Source organism: Peromyscus maniculatus, chromosome 21 (assembly GCF_049852395.1).
Source record: "Peromyscus maniculatus bairdii isolate BWxNUB_F1_BW_parent chromosome 21, HU_Pman_BW_mat_3.1, whole genome shotgun sequence".
Lineage (NCBI taxonomy): Eukaryota > Metazoa > Chordata > Mammalia > Rodentia > Cricetidae > Peromyscus > Peromyscus maniculatus.
The window spans coordinates 17,798,832-17,820,250 of record NC_134872.1 but is presented as its reverse complement, the minus strand read 5'-3'; the positions used below and the strand labels follow the sequence as shown (position 1 = coordinate 17,820,250).

Sequence of the window (21,419 nt, the reverse complement as noted above, 5' to 3'; positions counted from 1 at the left end):
TCCAGACCCCTCACAGCACAAGTGAAGAAAGCTGAACCCGAGTCCATGATTAAGAAATAGCTCCTCCAGGTAGAGCTCTGTTTTTAACCCTCATGTGCCTTGGCCATTGTCCCCTGAGCATCCAGCTGCTTTTCCTAACCTGTTTATCACCTGTGCTGTGCGGATGAGGTGCTGCTTGCATGAAAAGCTCTTGGCTTTTCTGAGCTCCATTTTAACTAATTTACACAGCGGGAGATTTCCTTTGGGCTAGAGGATGCTTTGAAGAAATGGAATCCTTTGTAAATTCTATTTAAAAAAAACCACAAACCAGGCAGTATCTAAGAATGCACAGCTCTTGATTATACTTGAGTGACACTGACCTGTGGCACTTGCAGTATTAGCGATGGAGGGTGCCCACAGTGTAGGGCTCGGGGTACCAGAACTTGAACTTTGCAAAGGACTGACGGAACTGTTGAGAGCATTCAGGAGTGAGTTTGGGGTGGTTGAAGTGTTGAGCGACAAGGTGGTGGGCCCCAACAAACCTGTAAGGAGTGAGAGTCAAGTCAGCACCTAAGTTCAAGATTCTGAAACAGGGGAAGACGTTCATACTGTCTTTTGGAACGGGCACCAATAAAACCTGACACTTTCTAGTCTGTCAAATACAGGTGACAGGCTTTCCTTCAAAGATGTTATTTCAGATATTCCTGTGAAATATCTCTTCTCACAACTCCATCATAGGAATTCGCTCATCCTCAGATAGACAATAGATGCCCATTTAATAGATGCCATGAGAATGAGGAGACAGATGTGCCCAAGCTAACACAGCAGCAGTCAGGTGTACTGAGTACTACTAGTCTTGCTGACAAGCCCGGATGGACGAACCTCTGTTCAATAAAAAGCTCTTTTTTTGTTTCTCCAAGTGACTCACTTGTTATCAGCTTCCCAACAAATCCCTTTCCAAGCGTTCACACCTGGCAATGCCTAGGGACGCCGTTCCTGTGGCAGACTGACTGTCTGGTACTTAGGAGAGAGGATGCACTACCAGATGGTTCTCTGCATGTCTGAACACACGCTGACTTCTTCAGGCTCCCATCCAATGACTGAAGCTTGCCCAGGAAATGGGCTGGCTTTGATTTATGTTTCGAGCATCCCATGCTTGCTATAACTAATGAGATTCTTTTTTGGGAATTTTGGGATCTCTAGTCTAAAAATGTTCATTTCTCTGTGTTTCTGGAAGTTCACAGGCACCAGTGTTACAGGAGTTGGATGGTCAAGTCAAGAAATGCTCTCCTCCACTCGGGAACTCTGCCTCTCCTTCCAGTTCCTCAACTAGAACACAACGGAGTTGGGTCATACTGAGTTCTCTGGCATGTCCTGGTCCACAGCATTACTGTGCATCTGTGACTGCTCAGGTCCGTGTGGAGGAGATAGCTTTGGTCAGCGAAGAACCTGCATTACTGTAGTGGTGCTCAAGTATGGCAATTTGGAGCCCCAACGAGTTACACACACATTATCTCCAGTGTTGGGGATAAACCTAGGTCCGTATATGTCCACTCTACCACTGAGCGATAACACAGCCCATCATACTATATATTTTAAAGGAAAAAGGGGGAAAAAAATTAAAAGATCTGCTGAAACTTTTTTTTCCTGCCATCTACTCTGAATGAAGCAGAAAGATGTGCTGGCCTACTGTACTTGATTTTTATATGAAGGCATTTGGGACACAAGCATGAAAATGGTGAGCCTGGTCTAACGGTAGCAGAGCTCCTGGTCAGCCTGTGAGAAAGCCCACCCCTACATGAGGACACTGTGTCAGGAACAGCAAGGACTCTGCTTTCCTAACAACCTAACACTGTGAGTTAAGGTATGAGCCACGCTTGCTCTCCTTAGTGACCTTGGGCTTATCAAGCCTAACCCTGGGGGTGGGTTCAGGGGCTCTCCCCTCCCTTTCTCCAGCTGCCCTCCAGATCTGCAATTACTTTTTGGAACAAACTGGATAATCTTTATCTCCAGGGAGGGAGGGCAATACTGCAAAGCCAGAGAGAACAAACACATACATCAGCGTCAGCCCCACTCCCTTCAATCTCGGTGGCATTCTTAATTTAGAAGAACAAACAGAGCCACTGAAAATAAAAGCAGTCAGCCTGGGGTTATTTATGCCAACATAGAGAGAATCTGGGCAACCCAAATCCACAGAGCCTCACAACAACAAAACCAGATTATGAATCAGGTCCTGTTGCTCTTCACCCCACCCTGGGGCTCAAAGGAGAAAACAGCATTTAGACAGCACAATGGTAGAAAGAAAGGGAACCAGATAAGCATTTCCCCAGTGGTAATAATAAACTTTATACCTAGTCCAGTGAGTCCAAGGCCTGCCGAAGCTAAGATATCCAGGCTGGGACATGCCAGGCCGGCAGGGCACGATGCTGGGGAGAGACTGGTTGCTATGGAAACCCCACTGCTTTCAAGTCCGAGGAGACATTTCCTTGCTTCATACATATTTAAGGCATTTCGCTCAACACTTTTCACAATCACAGACTATGAAAACACATAATGGGGGAAAAAAAAGGTGACACTGGAGTAGTATACAATGAATGGAGAGGGCAATGAAAATGCAAATGAGGAGTCCACAGGAGGGGGAGGACCACCTTCAATCAGCCTCTGCCGCTCCTGGTAGAGCTGTAAAATGTTAGTTACCACCTACCGTGTGTGTGTGTGTGTGTGTGTGTGTGTGTGTGTGTGTGTGTACACACTGTTGCAGGCAGCATCCACCTACCGTGTGTGTGTGTGTGTGTGTGTGTGTGTACGCACTGTTGCAGGCAGCATCCACCTACCGTGTGTGTGTGTGTGTGTGTGTGTGTGTGTGTGTGTGTGTGTACGCACTGTTGCAGGCAGCATCCACCTACCGTGTGTGTGTGTGTGTGTGTACGCACTGTTGCAGGCAGCATCCACCTACTGTGTGTGTGTGTGTGTGTGTGTGTGTGTGTATACGCACTGTTGCAGGCAGCATCCACCTACTGTGTGTGTGTGTGTGTGTGTGTGTACGCACTGTTGCAGGCAGCATCCACCTACTGTGTGTGTGTGTGTGTGTGTGTGTGTGTGTGTGTGTGTACTGTTGCAGGCAGCTTGAAGGTTCCAGTTCCCATCCAACCTGTTGGGGTGGAGATTCCTATCCAGAGATGCTTAGAGATTTAGTAAATTCTTGGTGTCAAAGCCCTGTCCTACTACACAGCCTCTGGCCTTCATACTGAAGCCTCCCCCCCCCACCCATTACCTGCAGAAGCCAAATCATAAACCCACTCCCACATACAGACTGCATAGTAACAGTCGCTCGTTTCTGACATCGTGGTCTGAGGGTTAGCTAACACATCTCCAGGCACCCCGACCCTCAGTGAGAACACATCGATGGCAAACCTTGTGATATGTGTCGTGTGCAGGAGTGTGTATTTTTCCTTACTGCCTGCATATATACATATATATGTTATATATACATATATAATCTCTCTAATATAACTGACTACATTTCTAAACATCTATAATTATATATACATCCACACACTCACACAGTGGCAGTAAGGAAAACTTGACTAAGAAAGCAGTTAAAATGGTAGTTAGAATCCAGCCACTGAGCAGTCTGTCCGGCCTGACATATGCTCATTTTCTCCTGAGCTCTTGGAATCCTCACACCTGTCCTTGCACGGACAAACCCTTCTCTGGGTCTGCTATTGATGGTGGCTGTAGTTAAGTTAGTCAAGCAGGAGGCTCCATAATGTCCCAAACCAATGGCCTGTTCGCAAACTCTGAACTCACTCCATTCCACTCACCCAGAATCTGGGCTAGCTTTTCTCTTAGGGTTTTCCCTGAGAGAAGGTGTGGCTGATTTCCCCCCAGTTGCACAGAAAGTACCGAATTTACTCATGTAGAAATCACAAGCAAGACACACACAAACCATTCTACCCAAAAGATGATATCTGTGGCATAGAAGTTTAAAATGGAAAGTTAGGCAGATTTATTTACCTTAGTAAGTTAGGGCTCTCTGACCCCAGAGTCCATCTGCACATCCCTCTCTGGCTTTCATATGTGGATGTGGACACACACACGTGTACACTCATGCATGCGCGCGCACACACACACACACACACACACACACACATATCCACATGCATGCATGTGTGTACACACCCCTACATGTGAACACACACAAGAAAGAATAGAATTAGAAAGAGAAGGGGGGAGGGAAGAGGAAGAGAGCCTTTCTATGTGAGACAGCACTCTATGTGAATGGGGACCCAGGTCCTAACTTGACACCAAGCCTGCTCTGGCCTGAATCTTGTGCTCGCCAGCCTCCTCCTTGATTCCTGACTTCCTTCATCTATGGCTGCCTCATCTTTGGCATTGCTACAGCAGCCCAAACAGATTAAGATGTTTGCTGGTTTGTTTTTACCCAGTGATACACTCCTGTGCACTAAGGCAAGGCATCTACATTTCTGTAATGCCCAACTGTACAGTGTCAAATTCTGTTCACTAGACTTCATAAAGCAATGCAAACTAGCATTTAATAAAAATGTTCAGCTGTTTGGAATTTTTTCTTCAAAACATTCCACGAACTTCGAAACTTCCCATAGGAATAGTTTACACATCTTTTAAGCTTTTAAAGATTAAAAAAAAAAAAAAACAGGATTAATGTACCATTGTGATTGCCTGAAACAAAGACATTTTTGTGACTTTTGCTAACATGCCCCTAGATTATTTCCTAATCCTACTTTCCTTCCTAGTGTTCCTAGTGGTGAATTTGGGGTGCCCCCAAACCCCACATCAGCCGACGCTTTGTGATTTAGAAAATGTTGGCATGTCAACACTGCCACCTAACATGTCATTCCCGGCTGGGAGTTTTCATCCCTGCTTAGCCCACACAGCAGCAGCAGCAGCAGCAGCAGCAGCACAAAGGCTGATAGAGAGCAACAGCCAGCAGCACCATCACAGGGTCCCAGGCTGCTCTGCAAAGGGGCTGCCACAGCGTTCACAACACTAATGAATGGACGCTCCTCCCTCCTTGCCTTCTTGCGGGCAACTGATATCAGATTTCTCTCACTGCACCTTTACCATCCATGTAATTACCAAATCTCTACAGCACGGGACAGAGAAAGTGCTAAGTAAACTGAGCATTTTCATTACTTGTGGCCTTTATTCAAGGAAAGAACAGAACAGAAAAGGCAACTCTTCTGCTAGGGAGCACAGTGGCTGGCATACAGTAAGTTCTGGAAGTGTTCTATGAGTTGATTTGAATAGGTACACACACACACACACACACACACACACACACACACACACACACACACACCACATAAATCACCTTAGCCATTCCCTAGCAACTAAATAAAGCCTGTAGCTAGCTTTGATTGTAAATAAAGAATCCTTCTGATAAATACCCAGGAGGAGTATATCTCATTCATATGGTAGGTCTACTGTGGCTTTCTGATGAACTTCAGTGTTGATTTCCACAACGGGCTGACTAGTTTACATATTCCCCCCAATGGTGTGAAAGCTCTCCCTTTTGTCCACCTCCCCACCAGTATTTGCTCTTAGTCATTTTCTGGCTGACTGCCCCTCTGACTGGGTGAGATGGGATCTTCATGTAGTTTAAATTTGCATTTCTCTGACGGCTATGGAGGCTGAACATTGTATGTTTGCTAGCCATTTGTGCATCATTTTTTGAGAACGGTCTGTTCATTTTATTAGCCTGTTTATCGATTGGTTTGGTTGATTTCTTGTAAAAATCACAAAGAAAGAAAAAAGATGCTTCTTTTTCATGTAATTATGGAAAAATAATGGTTACTGAAAATGGACTCCAAAAAAATAAACAAAAGAAGAAAACGGTGGTAGATCATAGAGGCCACTGTTATGAATGTATACTGTTGTTATACACTAACATGCATATTAGAAATTAGTTCCCTGTAAATGAACAGCCAACGTGCATAGAGAACAACGTTACAGACGCGTCACTGCGCGCAGACTCTGAACCGACCTTGCTTGGCTGTTTGGGCTTTGGTTTAATACTGATAAAGACATCGAGCTGCTCCATCAACTGTGCGATGAACTGTGGGTCCACTTCAATTTCTTCCTTCATATCGAACATCAGCACAAGAGGAAGACACCCCTACAAAAGACAGCAGGAATCTCAGGAGCCAGTCCCATGGCACCCAGTACCTGAGCAGAGCTATAAATAATACACCATCGAGTATGAAAACTAAATGACATTCACATCTTCACAACAAGGATGGATGGGGTGGGACCAAGGTGAGGGGCAGGAGGCTGTCTGGGGGACTGAAACTATGTGTTAAGCTCATAGGTTTGGCATAAATTTATTTTTTTAGTCTAATGTTTACTTTGGAAAAATCCTTCACTGTCTGACTTCAGTTATATTCAGTTATATATAGTTATATTCAGTTATATACAAAAAAACACTCTTCGCCACTCTGAGGTTCAAATCATGTGCCCTCCCTTGCACAGGGACTTAGGGGAGCCATGTCACTGCATCCTGAATGAGGAGAACTCAACTGCTGATTAACGACCTCCACTGTGGCCCAGCCTGGCCTATCCCACCACAGATCTGCATGGCTGGGATCCTTCTCTACCTCCAGGCCAGGGCCTACTCTCAATGTCCTTCAGATAGAGTCTGTACCTCACTCAGAGGTTTCTTAACTGCTCCTTTTAAGGAAGCGAAAGCTGTATCCACCCTTCCCAGCATGAGCAGTGAACCACTGCCCCGACCTCCAATCCTTTTTCTTCCCACTACAGAAGCTAGCTTTGGCTTTCTTTGCGCTTCTCTTCCTGGCCCTCATCGCCACAGCCAGGAGCCATACACCTCCTCTTCCTCTTGCACAGAATGCTGCTCAGCTCAAGTCCTTGGTTGCTGGATTGTGTTCACATGCATCAGACAACAACATTGAACACACTGTGATCAAAATGGAGTAGGTTGTGCCCTTTCACTTACGAATAAAAGTGACTTTTATATAGATAGTAAAAAAAAAAAAAAGGTCCTTAAAACCTTTGAATTTCTTTCTCCCTTCTTTCAATATTGGTTAATAGTGCCTTTCAAAATACTTTTCTATTCTTGGCAGGTGTGACCAAAGTAGGAATATGAATATGCGAACTTTTCGTCAAGCATTTTGAGCTTAAAAATGACACCTAAGGACCCTGGAAAAGAAGACACTCTGAAGATTAACTGTGGCAGTCCCGATTTGTAAGTATGCCCCACGGCTAGTGCGCTAACGACGATACAACCCAATAAACAAGACGGCAAAACCCAATGGTCACAAAAGGTGAATTTTTAAATCTCACATTGGCCTGGCTGACTCTCGGAAGTTTCATCTGGGGGGGGGGGGATGGAATCAACAGTATACAAAGCTGGGTTTTCTGACTTTTTAAAAAGACCAATTCCGCAAGTTAATAGGTCACACCTGATGCTTCCTGACTCAAATGTCACTAAAGGCCAAGCATCGACTTGCATAAGAGTGCCGGCTGTTTATACGAGTCTCCGCCAGCCCAGCAATACGGCTGTCTGCTGTTACTACACACCAAGCGACACAAGCTGGGGTCTCCAATAAACTCGGGAAGGAGAGAGATGCCATACACTGGAGTGCTTTTGAATGACGTAACTGATGCTTTGCTTTCGTAGCATTCAAATTCATGAGTGAATTCGCCATTTTATTTGTACAGGAAATTTATTAAGTATGCAAATGTTTCCGATCGCCAAAGGTCAAGTTTTTACGTATGTGTGGGTGTAATGTGATGGCCAGAGGTCATGGGCAGCTGTTTTCCTTTACTGTTTACTTTCCACCTTCTTCTTATTATTCTTACTGAGATGGTGTCTCTTTAGGAGTCTAGATCTCACAGATTAGATGACACTGACTGACCGGCAATCCACAGGACTCCACTCGTCTTTGCCTCTCTAGTCCTGGGATTACAGACATGAGGCTCCAGCCTTGCCTGCTCAAGTGAGCACTAGGGATCTTCATGGTTCGTGTGGAAAGCACTTTGCCAACCGGGGCCATCCCCTCAGCCTTTGAAGATGACCTTTAAACAGTATTTTTAGCTTTCCACTGAGGGTTCAAACGGCACACCGGTACCCCATGTCAGATGTAAATAGTCGCCTCCCACCCACACCACAGAGTACACTCATTTCAAATCTCGTCTGTGTTTAGTCTAAGTTAAGAAAAATATAAGAAAATTGCTTCCCTATGCAAAGGAATTGGACCAGTGGAGGCACAATGGCCCTTTTTCTCCCATTTATTTCCTTTTACCGGGAATGTTTCCTGTCGGGCTGGACCTCAAAACTGCTTCCTTAAATAGCAGGTTTGTGGGGGTCAGTGTGGAACCCCGTGGTATGCCAGGAAGTCTAAGGAAAGCATCACAAAGCTGACTGAAGCAGCCTTACCATGAGATACTGCCTTGCCAGACAGACAGACTCGATGGTGCCCTGGAGGTAGACGGTGGATTTCTTCTGTGGGTTGCTGGGGTCAGGAAAGTGGATCTGTGCCCCTGTTCTCTGCATGATATGTTTGACGTTGCTCCCGTTCCGGCCCATCATGAAGAGGTGATGCTGGGCCGCGATGTCCAGTTGTGTGCTCACGGGGATGGCAGATGCCAAGCTTCCCGCAAGGTGTTCCAATAGCATGGCTGTTCCTTCCTGGCAGAGAAGGGCAGACTGTGGGGGGCGGGCGCAGTGATCCCATCAAATACAACCACCCCCATATGGGCAAAGTGTCTATTGTACCTCCAACAACTATGGGAACATCACTAGCATGTTCTATGGGCCCACAAGCAGCACAAAGGAAAATTCTGGAAACCAATTAGTCTACTAATCATAAGCACAAAACTTCTACTGGGTGTGGTGGCATAGGCCTATCTATAATCCCAGCAGCTGGGAGGCTGAGGCAGGAGAATTGTGAATTTAAGATCAGCATAGGAAACTCTGTCTCAAAAAACCAAAACAACAATAAAAAGAAAACGTGCACGACCTGTGTTTTTCCATCACGTTAAACCACCCACCTTCACAGCATTAGTGTTATTCTGAGACCCTCGTACTATGACAGTAGCACCATACATTCGAGACCTCTGCTTGAACGACACAGAAATGCTGTACGTCTGTGAGATGCGCTGGATGGAGGGGGCGTTAGGATCCGGGACTGGTTGGAGAATCCCAGCAATCGGTAATTCAAACATCAGCACCAAAGGAAGCAGCTCCTGAGAGGACCCAAAGCAACAGTGAAAAAAAAAAAAAAAGCCTGGTATTTTCGGGGTGGGGAACACATTTGCTCTTTTCTAAAGATGGGTCCTGAGACTTGAATTGTCTTCAAGGGAGGGCCGAGATCCAGTGCATCGTGCCACCGTTCCTAACGGAAGGAGCCTTGGGCCTGTGATACTCTCCATCAGGCCTCTATCGGATCAGAGACAGGCGAAAGCCAGAGCATTTCCAGAAAGTCTCCAATCGAGAAGCATTTATAAATAAACGTAGGATGCTGTGGTCTAAATACTGACTCGAAATGCCTCCCACAGGGACCAGCCAACAGAGGCCAGAGTGCTCATGAAGGTACCCTGTCCCACCGTCTCCTCCTTACTGAAAATGGGACTTGGTTACTAAATGGCGATGATGCTATTTCCGCCCCTCATTGTGCAAATGTGGTGGGCATGCATGAACAATCCCAAAGGTTAGCGCGGTTACCCGAATCCTCGTGCGGGCAGATTCTACTCCTGCTGGCTGTCCTGCTATAGACACCTGCAAAATAAGAGAGCCAGGCTCACTCCACCACTCAAGCCCGCCTCGGCCTTCCTAGGTAGCCACACCCTTGCTACTCAACACGACAGCCCTGGGGCTCATGACAAATAAACCTCAGCGGAACTGAGACGCATCAAACCAGAATCTGATTTTGATAAGACCCTCCTCCAGCGATGACTGGCCATTGGTCTATGTCACCTCTTGGACTTGACCACAGCCAGTAGCTCCCAGGAAGCCATTCTGACCCCGTTTTCATCATCATTTTTGTCCACAGCACTCTCCCCCTTTTGTTTAAGCTCTGTGTCAGTTCCATATTAGCAGCAATGACATGGATGCATTAGGCTCTTAGCCATCGCCTTCTTCCTCCAATCAGCTGGCAAATAATCACAGCCTTAAGTATCCGCCTCTCCAGCTTTCTCCATAGATCCCTGGGCCTCAATGACCCATCCATGAAAGCATTAGTCTTATGCTGGGTGGGAGAACCGAGTTCCACGGTATGTCACAGCCACCGTCAGGTATTCTGAATAATGCCTGGGCCTCTCATCAAGGCTTTTGACCTGGTCTCATAGAGATCCCAGCACAAAATCACTCCCCCACTCACCCTCCGAGCTGACAGATTCCCACTATGAGATTAACTAAGACGAGAGGACATATCTAAATAACACAGCGGTAGTCCGCAGTCTTCAAGGACCGGGAGTGCTTTCGTGTGGACCCGTGACTTCCAAAGTGAAGCAGCCCCAGGAGTACGTCCAAGCAAATGGCTGTAATCCTGCCAGTGTGAGGAGGCAGGGCACCTACGCATTGCCTCTTAGAAGGTGACCTGGAGGATCACTTCTGCCACTGTGTGGACAGAATCCACGCACTGGACAAGGCTGCTGGGACGAGATAAGCCTGAGAGATTCTCTTAGTTCCTCATCATGCTCTTTATTTTGAGACTACCCCACCCCTGACTTCTACTATTTGGAGGTTAAGCAGAGAATCATGGATCTGCAACAGCAAAGCACCCCAGTCTGGGGGGGGGAGTGCAGCACCCACAATGTCTGCCATCAGTAGGTTACTCTGACTCCTCATTTCACGGAAGGGATCTGCATACTGAACCTCAAGGGTGTGGAGAGACAATCACCTGGTTGCTTTTCTCTGCCTGGTTGTTCCTGTTGGAATCGGGAAAGTGGATGTGGCAGCCAGTCTCTTCCATCACCTTTTTAATGTTGTTGCCGCCCTTGCCGATGACGTGGGAGTGCTCTGTGTGTGAGACATCCATCTTCAACGTGACGCGGTTGCTCTGTGCAGAAGCAGGGTTGTATCCCGATGCATTAACAATGCCACACACTCTGCCCTTAACGGCACTTTAGTATTAACAGAAACGGACTCTGTGGGAAACTGCAGATTTCTCAACAGGCTAATCTCAGCCTAAGAGATTTCTACCAGCTTCTTCACTAAGAAGGAATCTCATCTTGCAACAAATTCATCAGCAGAAGGCAACAAGTTTTTTTAACCACAGTACATTGTCAGAAAATTAAATATAGTCAGCTGCAAGAACAAATTATTCAGGATTTTTTTTTCTTTTAAAGGCATTATTCATGGAACAGTTCAAATGGACGAAAGACGGATGAAAAGACACAAGACTAAAGATGCCATGTTGGATAGTGGAACTATGATGATGGGGAACCATAAATAGAAATCAAGCCCCCATCGAGAGTACACAACATGGACAACACATGCTGCCTGATTTCCTATGCACAGTAGCGTCAACATGGCTCCCCAACCTTACACAACTGTCCCTTATTCCAGCTGACGGTGGGGGAGAAATTGAGAAGAACTCAAATGCATGGACTCTGGCAGCCAAAGCCTTGAGTAATTGAACTCCAAACAGAGGCTCAGTTACATTAAAGAAAATGCAAAAATCTCAAGATGTGGGGAATAAAAAGGTGGTGGTCTAAGTGGCACCCGAGGATTTAATGCTCAGGAATTTTATGTAATGCTATGAGGATCCATGTAAAAATCCTTCTGAGTGATCAAGGCTGTGAACGGCATTCCTGAACAATATGACTCAAGATGTTAAAATATCAGTAATTTTAAAACCTTCTGAAATCATAAATTTTTGACTTGTGACCCAAATATTTTTATTTTTAAACTTAACTTCTTTCACTTTCACTTTTGAAATACAAGAGAATATCCCCTTTTCTAGGAGAGGGGGGGGGGGAAACCTAAAATACTTAATGATTACAAGGTAACTAATTCTTAAAAATTAAAAAAGAGAACACAAATAAATACAGTAATAAAAAAAAAGACTGGACAAGATCAGAAATATTTCAACAAAATACTAAGCAGTAAGCGGGGAGGGCAGAACCACAGCCAGGATTTGAATCACCTCCCCCGTTCCCAGCTTTGAGATGCTGGCCAAAGTCTTTCACATCTCTGTAATGAGTTACTTTTGAGGATAAAACTAGCTACTCTAAAGTGTACAATATAAAGTGCCTGGCACACAGCAAGGGCTCCCGATGCGTTTAAAGAAACATCACAAACAAGTGTATGCTGCTTGCATGTGTTCAGTTTCTGTCATTACTGTTTCTTGTATGTATTGCAGCGGATCAAACATCTAGGCCGGCCTGAGCACACATATGCGCACACCCGGGCTCCAGGGCTCCCGTGACCTCAGAAAAGCCAATGTGCTCATTTCTATCATCTTTGTTACTGACCCCATACTAACTAGGGCCAATGTATCTTTCTGGAGATGGCATATATGTGCACACATATATCTGTACATGTAGTCATATATAACATATAAACATAGATTAGTTACTTGGCATGATAGAAACCATTTAAACTAAGCCCTTCCTCTACCTTCCTCCCGCCAGCAGAATCACACGTGCCTGTTCAAACCTTCCCTATTTGTTTTCCCCATTTTTCCCTGGGTACCACCATGGAGGGTCCTGGCAGCTGACAGCACTCCTGGTCACTTACTTTTGTGTCTAAGACAGACATGATCATTTCTTTGGCTTCTTTTACATCATCTTTCTTCCCAGAAACCTTGATGTGGGGATCTGGAAAGAAAAGGAAAAAAAGGCTTGCATGAGACTTTCATAGCTCCCTAAACTCCCTGCTTTAAGACTGTTGGCTCCCATGTACAATAATCCGCAATAAACCCAGTATTTACTGCATTGTATCTGTGTGATCACTGTAATCAAAATCATGAGAAAGTACCCAAATTGTGCATTTGTGAATGTGGTTTTTTTTTTCCTCTTGGGAAAACTGGATAAGCAATTTAACTTGAAAAATGATTTGCAAAATAAGTAATCATGCCATTGTGAAATAAAATAAGGTATCTATGAATGTGACTTGCAAATTAAGTTCTTGCTATATTCCTGGTCCTTTTCTAAAGATAATACAATAATTTGTTGAATCCAAGCTATAGCTTTGTGAATGCTTGCTGCTGCTGCTGCTGTTGTTGTTTTTAACAGGGAGAACCAATGTAGAAGGCAGCATTGGTAACTTGCCCTAGAAAACCACTCAGGGTGGTTTTTATAGGACTCAGACCTGGTCCTATAATGCAACGTCTTCCAACTCTGGACCCACAATTTAAACTGTGATAATTTATTATAGAAAACATCCTCACAAGTTAAAGGTAATACAGCAACAAAGTCCACTAGGGAATATTTTACATTTATCCAGAGTTCATTTTGAGTAACTAATACACACCATGCTTTGTGTATTTCACTGAATATTAAATAGGGACATGTTCAGTCATTCAAGAGATATTTCTAATTATCTTCACTGGACCAAGGAGTGGGCCAAGGACTGGGGAACGTATCAGGACAGAGATCAGTAAATACCCAGGCACCTTCCACACTTACCACGTCGTCTGTCCAAACCCTTTTGTTCTTCCAAAGCAGGAATTCTCCAGGTTAAGGACCCAGAACCACTGGGTAGGGACTATACCTGAACTTTACACATCTCTCCCATGTTGGGATCCCTCCATTGACAGCCCACCCTCTAGGTCAAATTCAATGCCACACTGAACATGTCACACTTTCTGAGGCGCAACTGGCCAATACACGGGAGAGGCCAGGAAAGGAAGGAAAGGAAAGACCCATGTTCTTAAGTCTACCCACTGCTCTGACCTGGATATGAGATCACAGCAGACAACATTCTGCAGCTTTGGAATGCAAGGTGTGGGGTGCCTTGGCCCCTGGAGAGACACTTGCAGCTGAACCTCACTGAATCAGCCCCTTTGCTGCTGCCCAGCCCCGCCCTGCACTAACTATCTCCTCAGCTACTCCTGCCTGGGTCTCTACTTATCCTGTCTTTTAATCCCACTTGCAACAGCTTTAAGATTGCTCAAAGCTTTCTAAAATGTCTTCCCTATGTCCTAAAAGTAGGGCACAGGGTACACAGGATGCCCGCCCGCCAGATGCTAGGAAGGAACCCCATCTTCCCTCCAGCTCTCCTCACTGCTCCTTCGGGAAGCCTCCTGCCTAGGCCCAGCTTGGTTTTCCTCTCCCTATCTGCTAGCTAACTTCCACACACTTCCCTTAAGAAGCCTCTATGAGGCAACCTCCAAATGCTTGCTACCCACAGTCAGAGTCCAGTCTCAAGCGGCCTCAGTTTTACTTCCTGTGTCTGCTGTAACACTGAGGACCCAATTAGACCTGGAGAACCCTGTGCTCCTCGGAACACGTACATGCCATGCTTATTCACGGTATAAGCATTGCACTGGTTTATGTAGAGGATTCTTAAATCCACAATGGAAACCAGGTAAAACCATGAGAATGTTTGCTGTAATCATTAGGTACTGGTCCAAAACAAGTGACAAAATGCTTCTGAAGAATATAAATTAATTTTACACACACACACACACACACACACACAGAGACGGAGACAGAGACAGAGAGAGGGGTGGTATGTTAATTTGTAAACCCATTACTTCATAGGCTGAGTAAGCACATTAAAATTCTCATACACTTGCACCTGTAGAGGAACAGGGACTCTCGGCTGGAGGATAATTTGGTTGTCCACCCTCTTTTCAACAGAACTATAAGCAAAAGAAGAAAATGCCTCGATAGCAAATTTGGAAGTGAATGAGCACCACCTAGTGGCCATAAAGTGAATTATTATTCAATACAACCTTGCCTGTACAGTCTCCAAAGTCCCCCAAAGGCTACTGAGCCCTTGCTTTTGTTGGAAAGTGGGTAGACATACCCAACACCATGGATGTTATAAAGCCAAGCAAGTCTTCCACACCTATAGTGTTACTGAACCTACCAACAGCTCTTTACCGTGGAAAATGTCTGCACAGGGGCACAGCCTTGGACACTTCACTTCCAAGGAGACCATATGCCCTGGGCTTTCCTAAGTAATTCTGACTCGAACTATTCTGATCAGGCCTGGGAGAGCATTGGTTTTCTGATTCCAACCCCACCCATCTGCTCCTGTCTTTTGGTGTGTCACCTCCCGTGGAAGAGAGGAAACCGGCTAGCAACCATCCCTCGCCAGAGAAATGCAGCTGTGCTGTGTGAACACCACAGAAGAGAAAAAGAAAACGGGCCCTGTTCTGTGGAGCTCAACACTTCCTGCAGAAATGCTCTTCTGGCTTCCACCTGTAAGTTCACAGGCTTGGTCAGCCAACCACGGTTCTTAGGAGAACACCTCAAACACGTTCTCCAGTAAGCGTTTTTGAAGAGTTGAGATGCTCCATGCACCTAGGTGAAGCTTTGTCGTGGTTTTAGGAAGATGGCCTTGTGTTCCGTTTCCACTCCTGGGCTTCCATTCTCCCAAACACCCCAGCCCTGGAAACATGGTGGAATGCTGAACTGCCACGTTCTCTTCATTCCTTTCCGTGGAAAACTCCAAAGAAAACACTTGGTTCAGATGACTGCATTAATCATGCTGTGGACGGTTGCATGCTATTGATATCATAGTTTAGGACATTAGTCTTCCCCACAACAGTCTATAGCTGAGTCCTGTCCTTGTGACTGAGCACTATTGAGCTGTTGCCATCCACAGTAGTTAATGCAGTTACTAAGCAGTTTAATGGCTTTTTAAAAAGGAGTATATGTGAAATGTCCCCCCACAGGCTCATAGAGTTCCACACCTGATTCTCCAGTAGGTGGTGCTGTTTTTCGGAGGCGGGACCCTTTAGAGTTCAGCCTTGCAGGAGGATGTCACCAGGGATGTCACCAGGGATGGGATTTGAAAATTCACAGCCTCACCCCACTTCCAGTTCACTCTCTTCCCCTCTATGTTGATGGAGGGCGATGTGATCTCTCAGCTTCCTGCTCCTGCTTGCTGCCATCTCTTCCTTGCCATTGTGGACTCCCCCACCGGAACCACAAGCCAAAAGCAACTCTTTCCTCCCTACGTTGCTTGTGTTTGTGGTGTGTTGTCACAGCAGCGGTGAAGTAACTGACGCGGTGTCGTTGACCTGAAGCACTTGGGACTGGGAATGTTTGTATCTTTTCTTCGGATTTGGGTATCTGCATACCCGTGTGATGGAATGGCTGAGGCCTGGGAGCAAATTTAAGCACACATTTCATTCATTGGTTTCGTATGCTCCCTAGATGCACGCCTGCCTAAGAGTGTCACCGTCACACCAGGCCAGCTATAGCACTTTGGGCCTCCTGCATCAAGACAGCACTCAAGGAGACCTGGCTTTCAAAGCATTTTAGATTCAAGTTTCCTACCCGCTTAGGTGGGTAGGAGATTGGGTGTGTTCTGGGTTGTGTGATCATAGTTAAATTTCCAAATCTGGGGGACCCATATAAACAAGGCCTTGGTCTTAAGCTTAGAATTTTTGTCCAAAAATCAACATATAATCAAGGCTCAAAAAAAAAAAAAAAAAAAAAAAGCTCTAGGTCTCTAAAGGGTGCTGACTGACCTCAGAGAGAAAGCCCGGAAGAGCCTGAACACCTCACACAGAATATTCCCTCTTCTAACGTCTTGACTCTGCAGTCAGCTCAGAGTCTTTTCACATGGTGAGGAAAATGTGTGGGCTCCCTAAGCCAATCCCAAGGTGGCCATTCACAAGCTCTGTGACAGTGCGAAAGTTACTGAGGGTCTCTGGAGGGCTGATGGGGAGTGGGGGGTGAAGGAAAAGGGGAGGGGAAAGAGGGGAGGGGGAAGAGAGGGAGTGAGAGTGGCAGAGAGAAGGGGAGGGGAGAGGGAGGAGGGAGAGAGGGGAAAGGGAGGGAGGGAGGGAGGGGGAAGGCAGGGAGGGGGAGGAGAGAGATAATGAACGCAGAAAATGTGGTACTATGCTTTGAATCTGAAAAGTCCCCACTGGCTCCTGTTTGATGTTGTTGTTGTTGTTGGTTTGTTTGTTTTAATGCTGCTCCCCAGCTGGTGGAGCTGACTGGGAGTTTGTCGGTAAGTGGAGCAAATAGATCACGGGGTTTGAGACTCCTGGAATATATTACCCCTGGCCACTTTCTGTAAACCCTCTGCTTCCGATCCACAGTGATATGAACAGCTGCCCCCCCAAAAAAACCCACACACACACTCATATTGACACACTCATACACACACTTACACTCACACTCTCACCCCCCCACATACACACCCATACACACACACACACACACTCATATTGACACTCATACACACACTTACACTCACACTCTCACACACACACACCACACACACACACACACACACACACACACACACACTCCTGCCACCATGCTGTTCTGCTCAAGCGCCTGGGCCTAAGTAACCAAGGGCAGGAAACAAATCATTCCCTCATCAAGCTGCTGTCGGGAATTTTAATGACAGTGAGGGGAAAGGACTGTGTCAGATGGCCGGTCAGCTTTAAGAGTCTACGCTGCCTTAGTGTGGAGTCATCTATAATGTTTTTAAGACATCTGTTAAAAGTTACTTTTTAAAAGAAGATTACTTTTATTATTTTTAATCACGTGTGTGTGTGGCGTGTGAGTGTGTGTGTGTGTGTGTGTGTGTGTGTGTGTATGTGTGTGTGTGTGGCGTGTGAGTGAGTGGCGGAGGAGGCAGTGTGTCCCCCTAGAGCTGGAGTCACAGGTCGTTTGGGGTCTCTGACACAGGTGCTGAGTACTGACCTAGGGTCCTGTGCAGGAGCCATCCAGGCTTTTCACCCCTGAACCACATAATGCTATTAAACTAACCCAAGGTTTTTTTTTTTTATTTTTTTATTTTTTTTATTTTGCAGTTTGAGGTTGCCTTGTTATATGCAGGTTATCTAACCTCTAAGGTATTCCCAAGAACAGGGATGCTAATGTGTTGGCACAGTGCCCTCTGCCCCAGCTGAGGGAGGGAGGGCAGCTTGGAGGTCCTCCTGTGGATCAACAGCTGGCTTCCCAGGCCACAGCCTGGCCTTCTCCTCGGCGTTCTGTACTAACGTGTGATTTTGTATCGAAGTAAACGGAAAGCCGAGCTTGTCTCACTGTGGTATTTCCCGAATAATGTGCTTTGATAGGCACAAAACAAATATACTACATCCCATATGCTGACGGGATTTGGTTTCAAACTTTCCTTGAACCTCATCACAGCTGAGACACTACTGACCCGTCAGCTGATTCTGAGCACTTTTCCTTTAGGTTGGCAAGCCATTCTGGTGAGCAGCAGAAGTGAATTCAACTTGAGAGTGACCGGCAGCTGCTCATATTTACTATGGAACACGTAAACTTCTCTCTGGATTCCTCAGAGATAGCCTTGTGCCTTAGTTAGGGTTCCCATGGCTGAGATAAAGCACCACCACCACCAGCAGCAGCAGCAAGCAGAGATGCTTATTTCAGCTCACAGTTTAAGTCCATCGCTGAGGGAAGTCAGGACAGGAACCTAAGGCAGGAATTGAAGCAGAGGCCATGGCAGGGTGCTGATTATTGGTTCTGATCCTCATGGCCTGCTCAGCCTGCTTTCTTTCTTTTCCTTTTATTTTTAAGATTTATTTATTTATTCATTTAATGTGCACTGGTGTTTTACTTGTATATATATTCTCTGTGACGGTGTCGGAGCCCCTGGAACTGAAGTCACAGACCGTTGTGAGCTGCCATGTGGGTGCTGGGAACTGAACCCGGGTCCTCTGGAAGCCATTTCTCCAGCCCCTCAGCCTGCATCCTTACAGAACCCAGGACCGAGAGGTGGCACATCCACCGGGTGCTGGGTCCGCCCGTGTCAATCATTATCGAGAAAATGCACTACAGGCTTGCATACAGGCTGGTCCTACAGGGGCATTGTCTCAGCTGAGGTCCCCTTCTCTCGGACAGCTCTAGCTTGTGGCGACAACCAACCAGGCAGGACACTTGCCTTTTATACAGCAGCTTCACACGAGCCAAGGAACTTAGCAGCAACGTCTCACTTTTATCCAAGAGAGGAAACCTGAACTGACTCATGAGCCCCAACTACAGATGATTCTGCCAGATGAAAACAAGAGCACGCACTCCACACAGCACAGTGCACGCCGCGCTTACTCTGTAGCCAGTCAGATAGACTCTAGAATCAGTCCAGGGATGTTCTTTCCCAACAGGAACCCCCAATCGATTGAGTCAGGATATGAGAAGAACATATCGTCAAGGGGGCTGGAAGGGCCAGACTCTGCACTTGAGGCAAAACATTGGTGGGCAGCACAGGTGTGCCAGGCAACACACCTGGCATAAAGGAGGGACGGATCACCTCCGGCTGGTGTCCTCCTAACATGATGCTCGGGGTAAGGCATGGTCCCCCTTGCCTACCTTGGTTTAAAACAGAAAAAAAAAATTACCCCCCCCCCCTTAGCAGCCAACAGGAGAGCAGAAACAAACAGTATGAAACCAAATATACTTCAGATTCAAAACCCCTAGTATTCATGGGAATAATGCTCCCGACTGGTGTCCATAATCTGTATGAACACCACAAAGGCCCATGCCAAGCTCCTATCAAGGTTATATTTGGAAGAATGATGCTCTAATGCAAAAGAGAAAGCACATCTGGGACATGTTGGTGACACAGGAGCCAATAGAGAAAGCATAAGGAATGGCCTTGAGACATTTTCCCACTCAGTTCAGCTCTGCTTAGAGGTAGGCGTCCCCGTCACCTAAACAAGAGGAGAAGAGGCTGCGAGGAACACCCATGTGCCAAGATGGAGCCCACGGGCTCTTCTTCAGTTGAATAAAAGGAGCTCTGAGCCTGGGGAGACGCACAGGTAGCTAGAGAGTGGGTGAGGCCTTTTGTTGATGAAACATCAATTTCTCAGTATAGTCAGTGATTAAGATTTGGAAACACAAAAAATGTCAATCTGTTATCATTTCTCCACTGGCCTGGCAACTTCTGGAGAAGGGGCCTGAGGAGTGGTGACCAGAGGTCACACATGCCTCTTCTCCGCCAGGAGTCCTGAGTGACTTATCAAAGCTGCTTATTCAATCCAAAGCCCAGTTACAGAGGCCCAGGAAAACCTCGGCATCAACTCAGAAAAGAACAGCAAAATGCAAACAAAATATGAAGCAGAATCAGGGTACGCCAGAAGAAATAATCAGCAACAGCTGTCTCCACAGAGTGTGAGAACGGAATCGGTGGGGGTGGGGCGGCAGGGATGGACAACTTATCATATGAACCATTCCATCTGTGGTGTCACAGACTAACCTCGGAGGTAACCTCAGAGGTGCCATGTAGGTGGGAGATGGGTGCTGAACAGGTCCAAAGCTGCAGAGGAGCCAGGGAGGTAGAAAGACAGCGGGATTCAGCTCTTGGCATCCGCTTTCTATATTCCAGAGATAAGGAAGAGGATTCTGGGAAGGAGGTGAGAAAACCATGTGCCAGGAAGAAATCTGGATACATCAGAATGGGGAGTCTGCATAGGGGTCACAATGAGGTCACTGCGCAAGGGACATTCACATATGTAAGTGTAAGGACAGGCTTCTCTTGTGAGGTTGAGGAGTGCAGGGGAGACAATACCCAAGCCAGCAATGACCTGGAACCCAGGTCGGGGTATGGCAAAGAGAGCCCAACGGAATACTGTCCCTCTGGAATGCAACGTAGTCCCAATCTGACCTCAGAGGTCCTTCTCAGAAAGGAGGGGGTAGTGTAGCAGGGACACTGGCTTAAGCCAGGAAAAAGCCTCCCCAGGAAACTGCTGAGATAAGAGCAAGTCATGCAGGCAGGTCTCAGAGCCAGAAATGACCAATCTTCACTCTCTCCAAGGAATACAGGTCATTGTGGACATGGCCGGCCCCAGGGGTCCTGCCTGTGGTCTGAACCCACAAGCACTGTAATCCACAGCCAGGGAAGAATGTGGCTGTCAGCATCAGCTGGAACCGTTCACAAAACATCTGGTACGCAACTGCTGGCTGTCACTACAGAATAAGGGGACACACACACAAGGAGGCCAGCGAGTCCCGTGAACGCACACGTGACACCTCAGACAGACACACACACACACACACACACACACACACACACACACACACACACACGAGGACACACGACCTCTTTCTGTCTGGTCTACTGGAAGAAGAAACCAGAGGACAGGACCGATGTGTTCTGTAGACTTTCGCGTCACAATCAAGGACGACATCAGGAACCAAACAGCCAAAGACCGAGTCAGCCAGGCACTGGCCTTGACCTCAAAGGTCACCCCTGTGCTGTCTGGGGGAGAAAGTTCCAGATGTTACTGTGGCGGGGTAGCTGGGAACGGGTTCCCCCCGCCTGTATGTTCAAGTCT

General features: G+C 46.6%; 1 protein-coding gene across 4 annotated transcripts in view; it reads right to left on the bottom strand.

Annotated features, from left to right (window-relative positions):
- Bicc1 (BicC family RNA binding protein 1) overlaps nt 1-21,419 on the bottom strand; it is a 238,309-nt gene that overhangs the window by 26,967 nt on the left and 189,923 nt on the right. For all 4 annotated transcript variants that reach the window (XM_076557004.1, XM_006979051.4, XM_076557005.1 and 1 more), the window contains 8 exons: nt 12,722-12,801; nt 10,881-11,039; nt 9,704-9,757; nt 9,031-9,225; nt 8,417-8,668; nt 6,005-6,136; nt 2,331-2,517; nt 360-521 (listed from right to left, as the gene is read on the bottom strand). In XM_076557004.1, coding sequence (XP_076413119.1) covers nt 360-521; nt 2,331-2,517; nt 6,005-6,136; nt 8,417-8,668; nt 9,031-9,225; nt 9,704-9,757; nt 10,881-11,039; nt 12,722-12,801 — 1,221 coding nt within the window. The remainder of the gene's footprint in view (nt 1-359; nt 522-2,330; nt 2,518-6,004; nt 6,137-8,416; nt 8,669-9,030; nt 9,226-9,703; nt 9,758-10,880; nt 11,040-12,721; nt 12,802-21,419) is intronic.